Source organism: Nesoenas mayeri, assembly GCF_963082525.1.
Source record: "Nesoenas mayeri genome assembly, chromosome: 3".
Taxonomy (NCBI): Eukaryota; Metazoa; Chordata; class Aves; order Columbiformes; family Columbidae; genus Nesoenas; species Nesoenas mayeri.
The window spans coordinates 87,429,412-87,447,917 of NC_137544.1; the positions used below are offsets into that span (position 1 = coordinate 87,429,412).

Here is an 18,506-nt window from a genome sequence, read left to right on the forward strand (position 1 = left end):
TTCGACAGGCGAGGAGGAGCCGGGATGAGGGAAGGTCCCGGAAAACTGCGTCAGGAGGAGAGGCTGTTGGGGGCGGAAAGCAGCTGGAATTCCTCCAGGCTCGAACTTTCTGTGCCGCAGCAACTGGAGAGCTGTGTTTGGGCTGCCAAGGGGCTGCTTCTTCCCCACCGTCCCTCAAAGCCGCTCTGCCCCTTCTGCGTCCCCTAAAGACAGCACGGCTGCGATGGCTGGGTTGGAGGCCGTGGCTCAGAATGGGTCTGCTGCCAAGGATGGGATTTGGGGAGGTACTCCTGGTACATTAACCCAGCCCAGGGATGCTCTGTGTGCCAGCTCTGCTCACTGCCCTGGAGCAGTGCTGGCAGAGAAGGTCCCTGATGTGGGGGGTGGTGGGGAATTTGGGATCTCTCTGCCCAGCCTGGCACCTTGTGAAATGGCTGATGTCCCCAGGGGATTGCACGGGTGCTGAGCCCTGCCTCATGCCACCCGTGCCTGTTTCATTGCAGGGAGAGGAGCTGAAGGTAGTGCTGCCGGTGCCCGGCTATGATGCCCTTTGGTGGGATGGCTGCCCGTCTGCAGAGAGATCGCCTGAGGGCCGAGGGGCTCGGCCAACACAACAACGCCATCAAGTACCTCAACCAGGACTATGAGGCCCTCAAACAGCAGTGCCTTGAGAGCGGCACCCTCTTTAGGGACCCCCAGTTCCCAGCTGGCCCCTCTGCCCTTGGATTCAAGGAGCTGGGGCCTCACTCCAGCAAGACGCGGGGGGTGGAGTGGAAGCGTCCATCGGTAAGTGCTGGGCTTGCTTCTCCTCGGGCTGGGCTGCAACATCTGCCCTGCAATGCCTGCAGTGATGTGGTTTGCCAAGCTGCAGCCTGGCTCCTCTCAGTTCTCAGATTTCCTCGAGTGCTTCACAGCCTTCTTTCCCAAGGGCCTAGAGCAATGCCCCATGAGTGTCTGCTCAGAAAAGCATCATTTCTGGCAGGCTCTGCTTCCGTGGGGCAGCAGAGGGTGGGTTTTAAAATGGGTGGGCTACGTCAGTGCTTCTGGGTATCATGGCACTGATGCGTCACCCTTGGTGACTGGGGCTTTTGAGAGTGTATATCCCCTGCTGCCACGAGTGCAAGGGCAATGCCATTAGCCTATCTAGCTATGTCCTCCCATGGCTGCAGCAGATCTTTTCCCCCCTTACTGTGTTGGGCTCAGGGTTGCAGTCAAGCCATTTTCTCTGGCAGAGGGCAGGTGGGGAGTGTCTCTTGGAGACCATATACCCTCCCAAGTCAGAGCTGCAGTGGGTGCCAGCCCCCCAGAAGCCCAGGCCCTGCCAAGACCCAGCACCAGCATCTGATTCTTCTCTCCTCCTGCAGGAATTAGTGGGTGATCCTCAGTTCATTGTTGGTGGTGCAACCAGGACAGACATCTGCCAGGGGGCTCTGGGTGAGTGCTGGACCTCTGTCTCCGGACCCTGGTCTGGAGAGCAGTGGCTGGGCAGGGCTTCTGTGGAGGGAGAAGATGCAATTGTGTGAAGCTGAGAGTGGAGTGGTTTACAGCACCTTTCCCCAGGCCTGTGCAGTGCATTTTCATGCCAGCCACTGCACAAACATCTCTGTTGGGCTCTCTTCCCATTTAGTGTGGTGGAAACTGGAAGGCAGGGGTCACCCTGTGCCTCCTGGTGGCTCTGGGTTAAGGCTTCAGAAAAACGAGTTGGTGTGTGCACAGCTTGACCATGCTAAGATCAGGGGAGATGTTGAGTGGGCCCGTGTCTGAACACATGCTGACAACACCACCAGGAGCTGCTCCAAAATGCTCCCTGCTTTGGTAAATGGTGAGGGAGGGTATCTTGATAACAGTAACAAGCTGAAGTGGGAATGTGCTGGTCAGGACAAAGTGCTTGCAAAGCAACGTGGTATGGCAGAAGGGGATGAAAGTTGAGCTATGGAGTACAAGGGGTGGTTTGTAATTTCTCCAGGGGTGTCTCCCAAGGCAAAGGCACTGACACAAGGAGAGCAGTGTTAACGAGCTGGGTAGGCTGGCAGGGCTGGCAACTGGGATTTCATGGTCATTGGAACCAGATCTGGGTACCACCAAGAGTGTCGTCCTGGGTCAGGTTGGGCACTTGACTGGGAGTATCATGTACCTGAGCACACATAGCACACTGGTTTCAGGGCTGACCACATTTAATCCATCAAGTAATTAGGACAAATTTGAGGTGTTGACTGGAGCATGTAACAGCCCAGAGCACTGCAGCAGTGTTCAGTTAGTCATTAAAAAGTCTGAAATGCCATTTTGTCAAACCACAGCCCAGTACAGGTTATCCAGACTCAGGCTAAGGTGTGACAGGCTTCAAAGTCAAAAGAGAAAGGGGAACGAAGGCAAAGAATTTAAAGTGCAGTGCTAGCCTGGAGCAGCATTTGCGGTTAAGAGCACTTGGAAGGAAAAGTGCGATGATGTTGCTCACAATTTGAGAAACCAGGGCAGCAGCATTAAACATCCAGCTTGATAAAATGCTTTTTCAAATGCAGTTTGAAAATTGCGGTGTAATTCCACTGCAGAGCTCACTATCTGAGATGTGGAAGGCAATCATACAAATGAGTTCCAGGAGAATCTAGATAAACAGCTGCAGGAGGGGGCTGTTGGTGCTGACTGTATGTGGTGGTCTGGATACAGGCTCGAGGTCAGGGAGGATTGTTCCCAGTTGCCTTGCACTAACGCTGCTCTCCAAGGCAGGCTGAACGAGCCTGGCTCCCTGAGCTCCGTTTGTCTGCTGGACACTCTGATTTTTCCACAAGCTTTTTGAGCTAGGGAGCCCCAGACATTTGCAAGGAGGGCATGCCACGGCCTTCTGCAAAGCCACTGCCTACCCCCTAGCTAGGGAGGTAGTGGGTGCTCACAGTGGCTCCTTTCTATCCCCAGGGGACTGCTGGCTGCTGGCTGCCATCGGCTCCCTCACGCTCAATGAGGAGCTCCTGCACCGCGTAGTGCCCCATGGGCAGAGCTTCCAGGAGGACTATGCCGGCATCTTCCACTTCCAGGTGGGCTAGGAGCTCCTGGCCCTCCATGGCTGGTGGGCTGGGGTGGGAGGGAGGGTGGTGGGTTGAGGTAATCCCTCAGTGGTAGAGATAAGCAAGTTGTGTGATGCTCCAAGCTCACCTCACTCTCTCCTGACCCCCTAGATCTGGCAGTTTGGTGAGTGGGTGGACGTGGTGGTGGATGACCAGCTGCCCACCAAGGACGGGGAGCTCCTGTTTGTGCACTCAGCGGAGTGCACTGAGTTCTGGAGTGCTCTGCTGGAGAAGGCCTATGCCAAGTGGGTACCCCCGTGGCGGGCACGTGGGTGGGTGGGGGCCAGGGGACCTCACTGCGTGAGGCAGAGTAGAGGTAGTAATTTCTCTCCCTGGCCCTGCTTGTGCTGCGTGCCTGGGGAGCAGCAGTGTGTTACGTCCTTGTTACCTCACGTGCCCCTCTTGCTTCCTGGTGCTCAGGCTGAACGGCTGCTATGAGGCACTCTCGGGGGGCAGCACCACCGAGGGCTTTGAGGACTTCACTGGCGGTGTGGCAGAGATGTATGACCTCAAGCGGCCGCCACGTAACATGGCCCACATCATCCGCAAGGCGCTGGAGAGGGGGTCCCTGCTGGGCTGCTCCATCGACGTAAGTGGTGTGCTGGATGAGCCAGGGGCTCTGCCGCAGCGATGGTGTCACAGCCTGAAATTGTGGCAACAGTCGCTTCTCTGGGACACCAGGCGGGAGGTTACTTCTTTCCCCTCTTACCAGAGCCCCCTTTCCAGAGGCAACGTGGCAGCCTGGGGGCACAGTGTGTGGGGCTGCAGCCCAGCTGCTGGGAACAGGCTCCTTTGGGTGGAGTGGGAATGTCCATCTCAGGCATGGGCTGTTGAACAAGAGTCTGCCTATAACTCCCGCCATGTCTTACATCAGCATCTGAGAGTTACTTGGAGTGGGGTTTTCCATCCGTTGCCTCTTGTGAAATCCTTTTCTTGCTTTCTGGAGTTTGGGTGGTTCCCTGATGGATCTTCAGGGTCTTCAGGCTGGGAAAATCTCTTTACATTGTCCTCAGCCAGCAGCCTTTGAGCAGAGGGTGCTGGTACCTGCTGCTTCATGTGGCTGGAGCACCGCAAAGCAACGGGATTTCTCCACATGGTGGAGGGAAGGGGTAGGGATAGCATTACAGGAATTTAATCATATTCACTTGAGCTTTGCATATTCTCCTCAGATCACAAGTGCATTTGATATGGAAGCAGTGACCTTCAAGAAGCTCGTGAAGGGCCATGCCTATTCTGTCACAGGCTTCAGAGATGTGAGTCATCTATGTGAGACTTTAATAGCAATAAAATAGCCTGGCCAGTGGCGTGGGCTCAACCTCCTGTGTCTGGTCGACAGGTGAATTACCGGGGTCAGCAGGAACAGCTCATCCGCATCAGGAACCCCTGGGGTCAGGTGGAGTGGACCGGAGCCTGGAGCGATGGGTGAGTTCGACAGATGGGACGTTAGTCCCACCACGGGCAGGCCAGCAGGCACTGCACACACATCAGTCAAGTGCACAGCACTGCTCTGGGTATATTTGCAGTGTGCAGTGCTCTTCCCATCGGTGAGGGGGACAGTCGAGGGCCTGCTCTGAAGTGTTCTTGATTCACCTTCAGTAGTCCTCATCTAATTGTCTCTCTTCTGCTAATGCAGCTCCTCCGAGTGGAACAGCATTGATCCTGATGAGAGGGAAGAGCTGCAGCTGAAGATGGAGGATGGAGAGTTCTGGTGAGTGCCGGAGCAAAGTGCTACTCTTCTTCAGCAGCCAGCCTGGCAAGGAGCAGAGGAGCTGCGACCCCACGGTTCTGCTTCACCTGAAACACATGACCTGCCTTTATGAATTGGGTTTCCAGCACTGGAGAGCCTGCTGGCATTTTCTCATCTGATCTAGTTAATAATTTTCCTCCCTTCAGGGGAGCCCAACTAAATCCACAATAAACATCTAGGAAGGGTAAACATACCTTCTTCCCCAAACCCAGCTTTAAATGAGCTATAACTGCTTAGGGTAAAAGATCTTGCTGTCACTTAATTCTTCCAAAATGTTGTCTGGGTCCAGAGGCACTTGTGCCCTCCTCCCTGTCCCCCAGCAGTGCCCTGGCCACAGCCCCTGCCTGCTTCCCACAGGATGTCTTTCCGGGACTTCATGAGGGAGTTCTCCAGGCTGGAGATCTGCAACCTGACCCCCGATGCCCTCACCAAGGACGAGCTCAGCAGGTGGCACACGCAGGTGTTTGAGGGCACATGGCGCCGGGGGAGCACTGCTGGGGGCTGCAGGAATCACCCAGGTACCTCTTCCCCCTGTATCTCTGCTCTTGGCAGCACAATTGAGCTGGGTGTCTCATCCACGCGTCGTCTTTCTCCCAGCCACATTCTGGATCAACCCCCAGTTTAAGATCAAGCTGCTGGAAGAGGATGATGACCCTGGGGATGATGAGGTGGCCTGCAGCTTCCTGGTGGCTCTGATGCAGAAGGACCGGCGGCGGGAGCGGCGAGTGGGGGGCGACATGCACACCATCGGCTTCGCTGTCTACGAGGTAACCCCTGCCCCCACCCCGATGCTGCTTCCTTGGGACCAGCTCAGCCTTGCCAGTGCTGCCTGGACCTGGCATCCCAGTCCTCAAGGAAACCTTTCCCCCCTGCTTTGTTTGGTCTGTGGGTTAATGTCCCCTGTCCCGTGCTCTCCACGCTGTAAAGGATGGGGGCAGGTACTGGGATTCTGATTTTTCTTTTTTTTTCTTCCCCTTTTCTCTCCTCCCTGCAGGTTCCTGAGGAGGTAATTGCTGAGACACCGGAGCCTACCCCCTCTTGGAGGGGAGCACAAGAGTGGGCAGGAATGGGCTAAGGCACATGCATGCACGCATGTGCACCTTGTGACAATGACAAGGGCACTAATGAATGCTGGGCATCTCCCTGCAGGAGGGATGGCTCCTGCTGGGATGGGCAGGGTTGTCCTGTCCAATGGGGCTGGCTCTGGTCCCATCATGCCCTGTGGGTCTCCCCCATTTTGGGGCTGTGGTCCACAAGCGGGTTCATTCCCCCAGGCCCAGGGCAGCCAGCATGTGCACCTGAAGAAGGACTTCTTCCTGCGAAACCAGTCGCGGGCACGGTCCGAGACCTTCATCAACCTGCGGGAGGTGAGCAACCAGATCCGGCTGCCCCCCGGCGAGTACATCGTTGTGCCTTCTACCTTTGAGCCACACAAGGAGGCTGACTTCATCTTGCGAGTCTTCACCGAGAAGCAGTCGGACACAGCGTGAGTCCCTGCGTGGCCAGGGGACACCCTGTGTCTGTGAGCGGGGGAACATTTCCCCACCGCAGGGAGCTTGCTGGCTGGGAACCTCGCTCATCACTTTGGTTTCCTCCTTTCTGTCCCCAGGGAGCTGGACGAGGAGATCTCAGCAGATCTGGCAGATGAGGTAGGAGCTGCTGCTTTGGTTGGGTTGGTGCTGGGGCTTGGGAGGGCGAGCTGCAGGCAGGAGGTGGCTGCCTGGGTTTGGGATGTCACTGTGGCTGGAGAGGGGCTGGCAGGGTCATGGTGATGGGTATGTGGGAAGTAACAAAGGTGAGAAGAACAAAGAAGAGCTTTCCTTCCAGTATGGATTTGCTGAGCCTGGGAGGCAGGGCAGAGCCCAGATTTGACCACTAACCTCTTCTTTCTGGTCCATATCACCCTAGGAGGAAATAACTGAGGATGACATAGAGGACGGCTTCAAGAACATGTTCCAGCAGCTGGCAGGGGAGGTGGGTACAGCTGTGCTGAGCTCTGGGGGGCCCTAGCCTGGGAGGGGATGGGACCTGTGGCCAGGAGAGCTCCAGTCCACCCCATGCTTGCTCAGTCCAATCCTGCAACAGGTCCATCTCTGCCATGACTCAGCCCAGCTGCCCCCAGGGGTGATGTGATGGGAGCAGATCTGGGGAAGGGGCATCCAGCTGTGGCCCAAACTCTTCTGGGTATGCAGAAAATGCAATGGCACCCTGATGTTTTGTGACTAAGGCAGAGATGTTTAAGCAGGAGCAGGGGGATGGCCATTAGTTGGGTAGAGAGCAGGCAAGGGGTGCTGCTAACTCTTCTCCTGCTGCAGGATATGGAAATCAGTGTCTTCGAGCTCCGGACTATTCTGAACAGAGTCATCGCTAGACGTAAGCACTACCCTTCCTGCACCTTGCTCCTCATAGCCCAGGCCTGCTCAGCAGGTTGGGTTTTGATGCATGTGCTCAACCTTCTCCTTCCTCCTCAGACAAAGATCTGAAGACAGATGGGTTCAGCCTGGACTCCTGCCGCAACATGGTCAACCTGATGGATGTATCTTCTTGGTGCTGGGGGCAGGGACCAGCTTCCCTAGTGCTCAGCCTGCCAGCAGCAAGACTTCTCCACAGGAGCTGGGGCTTGGCTCTCCAACCATGCTGAGGCATGCTGGTGCAGGGAGGCAGGGAGGGATCCTTGTTGCTTCAGGGCCACCTTACCTACACCCCTGTACTTCAGCAGCAGGTTCTTTGGAAAGGGCTGTCAGTTCCTCTGCTTGCTTTGCACTCTGGCTCTGCCGCCAGAGGCACAGCCCATCCCCACCAGTGCCTTCAGGCTTCCCTTCCAAGAACAAGTGCCCTGTGCTTCCCTTCCATCCAGGCTCCCCAGCCTGATGTGACATGACGCCATCCAGTTTTCAAGGCACTTCTGGAAGTGAATGAGGGCTGTTGATGCTTCTTTTCCCCCAAACCATCCTGTCCAGCAGTTGAGGATGAGAGGTGTGAAGCAACAGGTGCCATGGCTCATGTTCCTGCTTGCACAAGGACATGCAGTTGAGGGGTCAGGCGAGGGTAGAGGAGCACTTCCAAGCCTTACTCCGTCCTGGCTCTGCAGCATCTCCTGTTGCTGCAGGCCAGCCCAGTTTCGCTCTGAGGACACCACAGTGATGTGCTTCCTAGAGCAGCAGCACAGCTGTTCCCAGGGGGTGGCACAGCAACTAGGCTAGGTGTTGCACTTTTCCCTGCTGGGTTGCAGGCTCTGATCTTGCTGATGCTGCAAAGCAGACAGGAGGTTGGGGGGAAAATTGGGTAGGTCAAGTGTGGCTAGGCTTTTCTCATGTCAGATGGCTGCGATCTGATGGCTTTTCCATTATGCCACCCCCTTTGCTGGCTGCTTTCTCCTTGACCCTCTGCTCCCCAGAAAGATGGCAGTGCGCGCCTTGGGCTGGTGGAGTTCCAGATCCTGTGGAACAAGATCCGGAGCTGGCTGGTAAGGAGGAGCAGGGGGCATGGTGCACTGCAGCAAGGTGAGGGGACAGCCAGGCTGGAAGCCACAGGAGAGCCTGCCCTTCACCTCCTCTGTGATGTTTTTGCAGATGATCTTCCGCCAGCATGACCTGGATAAGTCAGGCACCATGAGCTCTTACGAGATGCGCCTGGCTCTGGAGTCAGCCGGTAGGTCTGGAGAAGGATGGGGCTGGGCTGGGAGCTGGGGAGGGTGCTTCTGCTGTCTGAGCCCAGTTCCAAGTAGCTGGAGAAGAGTGAAACCAGCCTATGCTGCTTGCTTGGAGCCAACCTGTCATGATAGTGAGATGTGGCCCATGTCTGCAGTGGGCTCTCTCCATCCCAGCTGTGCCAAGTGCTGCAGCCTCAGAGTTAGTGACACACGCAAGGTGGTCCCAGCCTCTGTCCTCCTCTGACCTGCAGGGTCCCATCCTGGCACAGCAGAGGCCTGAGAAGGATCAGTGAGATAACTAGTCATATGGCTCCAGGGAGAGCATCCCCTCTCCCTGCTGAGGCTGAACAAGCTGTCCCTTCGGGTGGGGGCGTGGACTTTCATAGCTACACCCGCCTCTTCTGCCTTCTTGGGGTGCTGACCGCTCTCTGCCTTGCAGGTTTCAAGCTGAACAACAGGCTGCACCAGGTTGTAGTGGCCCGCTATGCAGACACTGACATGGGTGTGGACTTCGACAACTTTGTCTGCTGCCTTGTGAAGCTGGAGGCCATGTTCAGTGAGTGGTGGCTTTAGGGCAGGGAGGGCAGGAACAGAGGGGTGTGTTGCTCACCTTGCTTTTGTGCCCCTGCAGGATTCTTCCACAGCATGGACCGTGAAGGCACTGGTACTGCCGTCATGAACCTAACTGAGGTGAGAGCTCAGCCTAGTGGGAGGTGGGGTGGGAGACAAGGTGACAAGGCATTAGGGTGAATGGGGCACCTGGGGTAGGTGGTAGAAAGCCCTCCAGCCCTTTGGGTAGGGAAAGAACCCATAAAAGATCAGGATGAGAAAACGCGATTGCTGAAGGCTTCGTGCTTAGGGTGGGTGTCAAGAGCATGGGACCAAACTCTTTTCAGTGGTGCCTAACAACAGAATGAGGGCCAATGGGGACAGACTGAAGCACAGGAGGTTCCCTCTGACTATGAGGAGAAACTCCTTTACTTTAAGAGTGAAAGGACTGGAACAGGCTGTCCAGAGAGGCTGTGGAGTTTCCTTCTCTGGAGACATTCAAAACCTGCCTGGACACATTCCTGTGCAATCTACTCTGGGTGTACCTGCTTTAGCAGGTGGGTTGGACTAAATGGTCTTCAGAGGTCCCTTCCAATTCCAAACATTTTGTCATTCTGTGTTTCTTGGAAGGCTGTCAGAGTTGACACATGAGGGCGCATAAAAAATGCGTGAGCCCCTGCTCATCCCTTCTCCCTTTCTTTCCTAGTGGCTGTTGCTGACAATGTGCGGCTAGGAGCCACAACAGATCCGCTGTGGCTGGGACACCCCAGCGAGCCAGGCCCCCTCCAAGTGCCTCCCCTTGGATCTGTGGACACAGGATACTCCTCTCCCTCACTCCATCCCATGCTGAGCCACCAGCCCTGCCTCTCAGCAAGCCTCACGCCACCCTCTCTGGTGGACCAGGAGTGAAGGCAGGCAGGGGATGTCCTTCTTCTCTTCTGGGTTGGACTTCTTTCTACTCCCCCCTCCTCTCTCCCCACCCCAGAACAGGAGGAGGGCAAGCAGCATGGGGTACCTGCGCACCCCTGCACCAAGCTTGGCGGGAGTGAAGGAGCAGGCTGGGGGGTGGCTACGGAGCAGAGAGAGGCAGGAGCTGCAGAGGGAAGAGAGGGGGGACTCATACCGCTTGCTCTAGTTCTGTCCCAACCCTGCTGGCACGTGCTGCCTGTCTCTGCACACACCTGGGAGCATCAGCAGCTACTGCCTTGCTCAGGCAGAGGCAGCATGTTCCTGAGGAGCCAGAGTGGCCTTCTGGGAGGAGGAAGGGCCATATTCTTCTTCTTGAAGCCTTTGCACTGCACTCATCACCACTAAGCACGACCAAAGCATGGAGCCCACTGGCTCTTTCTGCGTGGCCTTCAACATATCACTCCCACCGCCGTGCCCCTGCCTTTGCCCCATCAGTGGGTCAAGCCCTGCAACTTAAGCACTGAATGTTTGGGGGCTCCCTTGCCACGGGAACATGTGCCACCCTCTAGCGCAGCAGAAGCTCATCTTCCACTTGGGCACAGCAATGCCACCACCATCACAGCGGTTTGGCCTCCCCTCCCAACCCTAGGGGCTCCTGGGGCATCCACTGACCCTGCTTATGGCCTACACAACAGGGCTGGGGGGGGCAGCGCCCACGAGAGAAGCGGGGTGGTGGTTTGGGGGGGTGTTCTCCTGCACACAGTTGGGTTTTTTCCCTCCTTTACCCTCCCCCACTGTTGCACTCTCCTCTTCCCTTGGGCTCCTTTGCCCAGTGAGAATGGGCTCCAGTGCCAACATATTTCCACTTCTCTGCGCTCCTCCACTCCCCTTCACCTTTTTCTGGGGTAACAGGGTGGCTCCAGCTTGGCAGTGGGCAACAGCCCATCCTTTGCCCTGTAGAGGCAGGCAGGCAGGCAGCTGGCTCCTCAGACCCCTGTCGTCACTGGAGGATGTACCTGCAGCAATAACTAACCACTGCTGCCCGCCCGGCAGCTCCGCTTCCTCACCCCGCTCACTGCGCACTCCGGGAATAAACCGAGATCTGTTGGACGTGTGGCCTGGGTGTCGCATCCACCCTCCCCTTGCCATGGCCCGGGCTGGGGGGATGAGATGCAGGGCCAAGCCCAAAGCACACTGTTTGCCCAGCCTGGGCCATGGGTGAAGCAGCATCACCAAGTACAGGTCTTGTCTTGGGGATGTGGGGGTCTATATCCCTTACGATTTTTTTCAAAATTCACCTCTTCCTTTGCAGGCGAGTCTTAATGCTGATACAGAGGGGCAGCACCATGTAGGAGGTGTAATGGAGCACTGCTCTTCAAAGTGAGAGCAAGCAGCGTGCTGTTGCCAGGGCTGATTGGTTATCCCAGGGATTTTTCAAGTGGAGGAAAAGCTGGTGCTTGCTCCCTGGTGCGGGTGGGAAGAGGAGTGTGTTAGTGCCGGGCTGGGATGGGAGGCCAGGACAGCTTCACCGCAGTCTCTGCCCCAGGGACGTGGTGCAGCCACGCTTCTGCTCACCTAGGGTAGCCCTGGGTCTGGCCACAGTGTCCCAAATGGCTCCCTAGGGTACTGCCATGTGCCTCTGCCATGGGAGCCGCCGGAGCAGTTTAATCTCACCCTCCTCCTGCCTCACCAGCGGCTTGGCAGTGGCTGGAGGCAGCCGGTCAGGCTGGGTTTGACCTGGCAGACTTTGTGCTGGGGTGGATGAATGTTGGTCATGGTTTGCTGCCCTGGCCTGTCCCTTGCCCGGGGCCCTTCTGCTGGGGGCAGAGCTGGGGTGTGCTCTTAAAGGAAGGGGGAGCAGGAGGAGCTGGGGAGGGGAAAGTGGGTCTGCTTTGGTAGGATGGAGTTAACTGTGGAGTGGCTGGGAGTGGAGGGCAGCCTGGAGCTCTGGACCCTGGAAAGGGACCACACCAGGTATGTGACACTGGGTAGGGGCTGTGGGAGGCTGGTGTTTTTCCCTTGGCCGTGCAGGCTACAGCTGGAGGCAAAAGTTTTCCTGGAGAACTGCTGTGGAGGGCTGGGTGGTGGGGCTTTTCACAATATGTCTCAGAGCAGGACTCCTCCCCGTGTGCATCCTGCCCCTTGCCGACACCCCGGAGGGGCATCACAGCCCACATGGCCCCAGGGGTGCTCAGCATTTGGAAGCAGACTGCCCTTGCGCACTTTATCCACCCACTGGCATCTCAATATCCCTTGTGTGGGTGCCCTTTGTGCCAGTCCAGCTCCCTGGGTGGTCCTCTCATGGTGGGGCAGCACCCAGCCCTGGTGCGAGCCAACATGGCTCAGAGCACAGAAGGGAGACAAGATGTGACAGCAGGAGGGAGCATCTCCCCAACCTGCCTGCTCCTCCAGAGGCTCCCCAGGGCTGGGTGGCCATGGGCTACTTGCACTTGGCTCGTGGCTACGTGTGAGCTGACCTGCCCTCGATGGGGTGGGGGTACATTGGGGCTTGCCAGCTTGGGCTCCCCCACTCCTCCTTGCAACCCCAAAGCCTCTGGGAAACAAGGGCTCAGGGGGGATGAGACACAGGGGCAAACATGCAGAGCTGTCATCACTGTCCCAGCTGTGAGGCCTCGTTGTGCACACAGAGACCTGATTGTAAGGCATGGTGCTGCCCTGGCTTTGGAATGACAGGTGCCTCCAGCATAGTCTTACCAGAAGACCCCATCCCTCCCTCCCTCAGGCGCCAGCTGGCAGATCCCTTCCCTCGCTGGCCCCCACAGCTGACAGCCCACTATCTGCGGGGGTCGGCAGCCAGGGGCTCCCCAGCTGCCAGCTAGTGACACAAAGAGTAGCCTGGCTCATCCCCCTCCTTGCAAAGGGGGACAAAGAGGAGGCCCAGCGGAGTCCTTAAGTGCTGGCATAAGGTGAGGAGCAAGAGCAGCTGGGGCCAAATGTGGCCAAAACTGCTCTCAGCAGTGCTTAGTGGGCACTAGGCAGCAAGAGCCAGCCTGCTCCCACCTGTCCCACACCTGTCCCCAGGTCCGTGTTGGGTGGGAGTGCACAAGGTGGGCAGGCAGCACCCATGGGTGCACAGCACCACTGCTCCTGCTCCCCACCGTCACGGCATCTCCTCCTGCACCCCATGCCCTGTGTCTCTGCCTCCTGCAGCCCAGAGCTGCCTGCCCATCCTGAGGGTCCCTCTCTCTCACCACCAGCTGCTCACGTCCATCCTTCAGGCATGGCGTGGGGGGACAAGACCACAGCTTGTCCCCACCTGGCCCCACCAGCTGCCCTGGCAGCTGGGCTCTGGCTCTGTCTCCTCCTCGGCTGCACTTTGCTCTGTCCCGGGCCTGCAGGAATGTCAGTTCTGTGGGCACAAGGGGCCTTTGTGCAAGTAGGGGTCTGTGGCCCAGCCCAGCACCCCCAGCCGGGGCTGTGGAGGGACACAGCTGAGGGCACATGCGTGGGCAGCAGCTGACACCAGCATGGCGTCACAGCTCCCAGCCAGGCTCTGCGGTGTCCCTGCTGCCGCAAGGGCTGTCAGGAAGGAAAGCCCTCTTCCCATCCCCCTCGCCCCTCCGGCACCAGCAGCTGGGTGGCGGGAGCATCCTGCAGCCACTGCCAGCTTGGGAGTAGTGCCAACACCAGCGCAGAGCTGGCACCTCCTTGGCGAGTCTCGGTGACCGTGCCAAGGGACACTGTGGGCTCAGCCACCCTGCGGGGCGAGCATGGGGCGGGGGCCGAGAGCACCAGGCAGCAGCTGCTGGATTCGGCCTTTTTCAACAGCTGCCGTCTCAGCACCAGCAGCAGGGAATGTGCATGGGCTGGGGCTTTCCACGGCCTGGCCATGGTGCATTAAACAAACTATTTATAGCGCTCATGTTGCTCCCCAGAAGGAATGGCACACATTCCTCCTGCATGGGGCTGGGTGCTTGGGTGCCACTGGTGTCCCCAACACCAACACCTTCTCAGGTCCCTGCCAGAAGGGTGAGGTCTTCTCAGAGAAAGGACTCTCGGCTGCCTCTCAGCTTCTTTCCCCCCATTTCTGTTAGCTCCCGGTGCTAGACCGAGAGCAAGATTTGCAGCATATCTCACACACCTCGTGAGGAGATGCCCAAAGCCGATGCCCTTCTTTCTAGAACCCCTGCTCCCTGCTAAATCCTCTAGAGCCTTCACCATGTGTCAGCCACTTTGAGCACTGGCAGGTGCTGATGGTTGCTCTGTCCTCTGCGCCTGCCCCTTAGGCGGCACGAGCGTCTCGCTCCCCATGAAGTGAATCAAATCCTTAGGGCTTTGGTACAGCAGGGAGGAGAAGACAGGAGGACAGCTCTTCACAGTTCTGTCACTATTCTGAGGACAAGCCTTGCAGCTGGGCTGCTTCCATGCTTCCAGCCCTCTTCTCCCATCACCAGCGCTGCTTCATCGCAGGCTTCCAATGATCCCACAATTGCCTTGTGCCACCCAGGGGCATCTCCTGCTGCTTGTTTGCTGATGTCCAGCTGCCTACTGACCATCTGAGAGAAATAAGTGTTACGGAGGGGTACATGGTCCCTGTTTGGGCTCAGGAAGTGGATCCTAGCTCTCCCTGGCAATTAAATAGGGGATACTTGGTTGAGATTGGTATGATAAAGGGAATGGATGCCTGAAAGGAAGTGGCCTTGATGTGTACCTGGCAAAAAAAAGAGCCAGCCACCTAGTGAGGGATTTTGAGCTCCTTGGTGAACAGTGACAAAGGATAGACAATAAAAAGCATTGAGAGACAGAGCAGTGGCTGCAGGAGCAAAACATCCTCTGTGGATCAGAGAAGTTACAGCAAGGCTCTACACACCTTGACCCAGGAAACACACAGGCACAGGACTCTGGTGGCCTAAATCTTGTGTTTGGAAGTAGATACTGGCAGGATTAAATTTTCTTTGGAGGTTGCATTCTCATCCCAGCTCTGTGCCTGACTCAGCAAAGGAACAGGGTTAAGTCCCTTCACCTCCCTGGGCTATGCTTTTGCGCCAACTGTGGAGGATAGGCTAAAGCCCCTGACCTTCCAGATGGGGAAAGCAGCTTGGCAACATCTACATTTTTGGCAAGAGACAAAAATCTGCCTCTTTACAAGTCCCAAGAGCTTGGCAAACAAGCCCTGCCCCACTTTCCACTCAGTGCTCGGATGTTGCAAGCATCTGGCTCTTACACCAGGATAACTCCTCCTGCTGTAACCTGTGCTGGATCCCTGGGAAGGAGCAGGTTTCTGCAGAGGCCATGCACTGAAGCACCTTTGTTCCCCAGGGATTTTCCATCCCCTCTGCTTGTGTGTCTCTGCCACATAAGCCTCACACACCATGCCCCCAGGAATGTGCTGCAACACTTCTGCTGCAACACCTCTGCACCTGGCCAGCACCTCCCTTTCCCTGTGGCACTGAAGGACAGGATTATCCCGGCAGGCAGGGCAGGACGAGCGGTTCCCTCGGTTCAGGCACAGCTTTTCCTTGGAGTAGGTAAGGCTCCCTGGGGAACAAGATCTCCATTCCCCTCCATCACTGCAGTCACTACTGCTGGCCAGGGTCACTGCACTTTTCATCCCAGTGGTCCCCAGCCTGTTCAGAGGCAGGATGCTGCAAGGGCCTTCTGCACAGGGAAGGGATAGTCCCACTGGGGCTCTACTGCTGGGGAAATCGAGGCACTGAGCAAGGCAAAGACTTAAGCTGGGGTCAGTCACAGCACAGCGAACCCAGGAGTCACAAGAGCAGGCCAAGCACCACACTCACTGTCTCCCTGATAAAAGGGGAGAAGCTCCCTCCCAGGGAGGCATAAATCCTGACACAGCTGCAGCAAAGTTTTGGCTCCTGCTTCCTTCGCCCGGGCTCTTCCCATTCCCCATAACACAGCGGTGCGGGGCCGGTGCCAGCACGCAGCAGAGCGGTGCGCCTGCGCTGGAGCTCTCTGACCGCGGCAGACCCATAGCCCAGAAGGCTCCGGGAGCCTCGGGGAGGCCAGTCCCAAGGGCCTGACGTCAGCCCCGGTCCTTGCAGCTCCCAGCCCTGGAGCTGAGCTGTAGGGAAGCTGTTTCTGATTTCGGCGCATAGTGTCTCTGTGCTGAGGCACGGCCAGTCCGCTTTCCTCATCCATGGCTGGCTCCCCAAGAGGAATCCGCAGGGCTGGGAAAGGTCACCCTGGCTGAACTAACCACCCTTGGATCAGACTTGCTGGGCCAGGGACGGCTTGCATGAGGCAGGCTGGGAGATGGAGCAGTAGCTTTCGGTCCCTTGTGTCTGTTCATTCTCCTAAATTCCGCTTGAGTGGGAGCCAAGACTAGGGCCTTGGCAGGGTTTTTGAAGGGGACAACAAGGGGAGGAAATGAAGCCAGACAGCCACCAGGAACAAAACAAAGTTTAGGCACAGGAGGGAAGACGAAGGGCACAGACTTGAGGCATGGACCTTCCTGCCTGCACCCTCACCTTGGCTAGCTCGCACTCCCCTGGACTGCAGGGCCCTGGCCGCTTGCTCTAAGCAGGCTTAGCTTGGAAGCACAGCTGGAAAGCACAGGACACTCGTTGCCAGCCTGCTCTGGAGCCCTGTGTGAAGCCAGATCACAGCTCTTCCCCAATGGAGTGCCCCATCTGCTCCTTAGTGTTTCGTGTCCTGGGGCATCCTTGCCGGCATTCCGCCTGGTCTGCATTCCTGGCCCTTGTGGGAGCAGGGTGGCAACTGCTGGTGCTCGAAGAGAATGACAGGCAAGCATATTTTGGACCCAGCTGCCTGCTCAGGGGCTTCAGCAAAGCCTTGTAGTGAAATAGGACCTGGTCCAGTCAGCCCACATTTCTGCGGTGGGCAGATGTTCCTCCCTCGCCCCCCTTATTCCCACAGCACCGCCACCCTGACAAATGGGGTCCCGGGCTCAGGGAGCATGTGTCTGGCCTGGGAGGAGGGAGCATTTAAATGGGCAGCTGATTTTTTTGTTGTTGTTGTCCCTTGCTCTGAAGCTGTTCCTGCCATTTGGACTGGTGGAAGCTCCACGTGGGGGGAACTGAGCAGTACAGGCTCCTCAAGGAGAAAGGGCTAAGCAGTGTGTCCCAGAGCGGGAAGGACCCCAAGGAGGGTAAGAGTGACCAGGGGAAGAGGTGAGGAGGAGAGCGGTTCCTTCCAGTGGTTCTCGCCCAAGCAGCACCCTGCTCCCAGAGAGGTGCAGATCCTCCGAGCACCGCGCTCGGGCTCCCGCGTCCCGTTCAGGTCGGAAGCTCTGAAGCGTGAAGAGTTCCCGGGCTTCCCCCGACCCAGCAAGGCACGTCGTGGGGCGGAGAGCAGAGGGAGCTGCCGGTGCGCCCGCAGGCCCGGGGGGCAGCATGCCCGCCCCGCCGCTGGCCGCCCCGCTGCTGCGCGCCCTGCTCACCCGCCTGCTGCCGCTGGCCCGCAAACGCCTCCTGCCGCCGCTCCGCCGCCTGGGGCGCCGGTTGCGCTCCCAGGAGAGCCGCCAGGCCCTGCTCACCTGCCTGCTCTGCCTCCTGAACCTGCGCAAGAAGGTGGACGACTGACAGAAGCCGGACGGGGAAGGGCAGGGCAGGGCGCGGCGACTCCCTCCCGCCTCCCCTGCCCGCCGCGGAAGGAGGGACCCGGAGAGGGGAGGGAACGCGCCCCGGCGGGGGCGAAGGGTCCGCCCAGGCAGCCGAGGCTGGACGGTCGCCCGCGCCTTTGCCGCTCCGGCCATGGGAGCCGGGCCGCCCCCCGCGCCGCTGCACCCCGCCGCGGGGCCGCCCCGCTGAGCGCCCCCGCGGGAAGGGGCGGCCCCGGCGCCGCCCGCCCCGGGGAAGGAGCCGGCGCCGCCCGGGCGGTCTCCATCACCGGCGCTCCCGGGCCGCCGGGGCCCCGCGCTGCCGTTGCGCTCCGCGGTGCCCGGGCCGGGTCCCCCGGCTGTCCCCCTGCCCGCCGGCGGCGGCAGGGAGGGCGAGGATGTCCGGCAGCACGGCGAGGAAGGTCCAGCCCTTCACCATCAGCACCAAGCTCTCGCTGCCCAAGTGTGCCGCCGACTTCCCCGGGGACGCCTGCTCCGGCATCGCGCTCGCCTCCGCTCTGGACAACCACCACGGCCTCCGCCGCAGCCTCAACGAGCGCATCTCCCTCTACCTGGCCCAAGCCCGGGCCAGCCCCGCCGTCCCCCAGAGCCAGCCCCGCAACCCCAGCCCCGGCGAGGAAGGGGGGACCGACGAGGAGCGACTGAACCGCAACTCCCTCACCCGCTCCATTAAGAAGATCACGCTGTCCAACTGGCACGGGGAGGCTGTCGTGGGGAACGCAGGGGGACCCGGGGACCCTGGCCGGACTGGCAGTGAAAGGAACCACAATAACAACAACAGCAGGCCAGGGAAATCTCAGTTCAAGGTAAGTGCTCTCCATACCTTGCTCTCTGCTCTCTCATTTCCCTGCGGTTCCCAGTTCCTGACTGCCAAGGCACGGATAGGTCCTGGGGAGGCTGTGTCCTGGTATGGGATCCTTGCTGCCCTGTCCCCATACCCTCCCAGCAGCACTCACTACAGGTCTCCTGGGGTAGTTGCTTTTCTCCCACATCCCCTCCATGCACTTCTCTGTACTGTAGGCTGGAGGG

At 58.4% G+C, this 18,506-nt stretch overlaps 1 protein-coding gene across 1 annotated transcript; it reads left to right on the top strand.

Annotated features, from left to right (window-relative positions):
- The first annotated feature begins 265 nt into the window (after positions 1 to 265).
- CAPN11 (calpain 11) lies at positions 266 to 9,802 on the top strand. The gene is made up of 22 exons (XM_080340974.1): positions 266 to 284; positions 504 to 786; positions 1,365 to 1,434; positions 2,911 to 3,029; positions 3,171 to 3,304; positions 3,480 to 3,648; positions 4,229 to 4,312; positions 4,396 to 4,481; positions 4,693 to 4,767; positions 5,164 to 5,324; positions 5,404 to 5,573; positions 5,801 to 5,812; positions 6,081 to 6,292; positions 6,416 to 6,455; positions 6,715 to 6,780; positions 7,122 to 7,179; positions 7,278 to 7,342; positions 8,204 to 8,272; positions 8,379 to 8,457; positions 8,898 to 9,014; positions 9,090 to 9,148; positions 9,714 to 9,802. Exons 2-22 carry the CDS (start codon positions 541 to 543, stop codon positions 9,738 to 9,740), a joined length of 2,118 nt encoding a protein of 705 aa, XP_080197100.1. The 5' UTR covers positions 266 to 284; positions 504 to 540; the 3' UTR covers positions 9,741 to 9,802.
- Positions 9,803 to 18,506: the final 8,704 nt, after the last annotated feature.

Coding starts and splice junctions, on each gene's coding strand:
- CAPN11 (XM_080340974.1), top strand. CDS start 541: ATGATGCCCTTTGGTGGGATGGCTGCCCGTCTGCAGAGAGATCGCCTG. Junction 3,305..3,479: donor CTGGAGAAGGCCTATGCCAA/GTGGGTACCCCC, acceptor CCTGGTGCTCAG/GCTGAACGGCTGCTATGAGG. Junction 6,456..6,714: donor CAGCAGATCTGGCAGATGAG/GTAGGAGCTGCT, acceptor ATATCACCCTAG/GAGGAAATAACTGAGGATGA.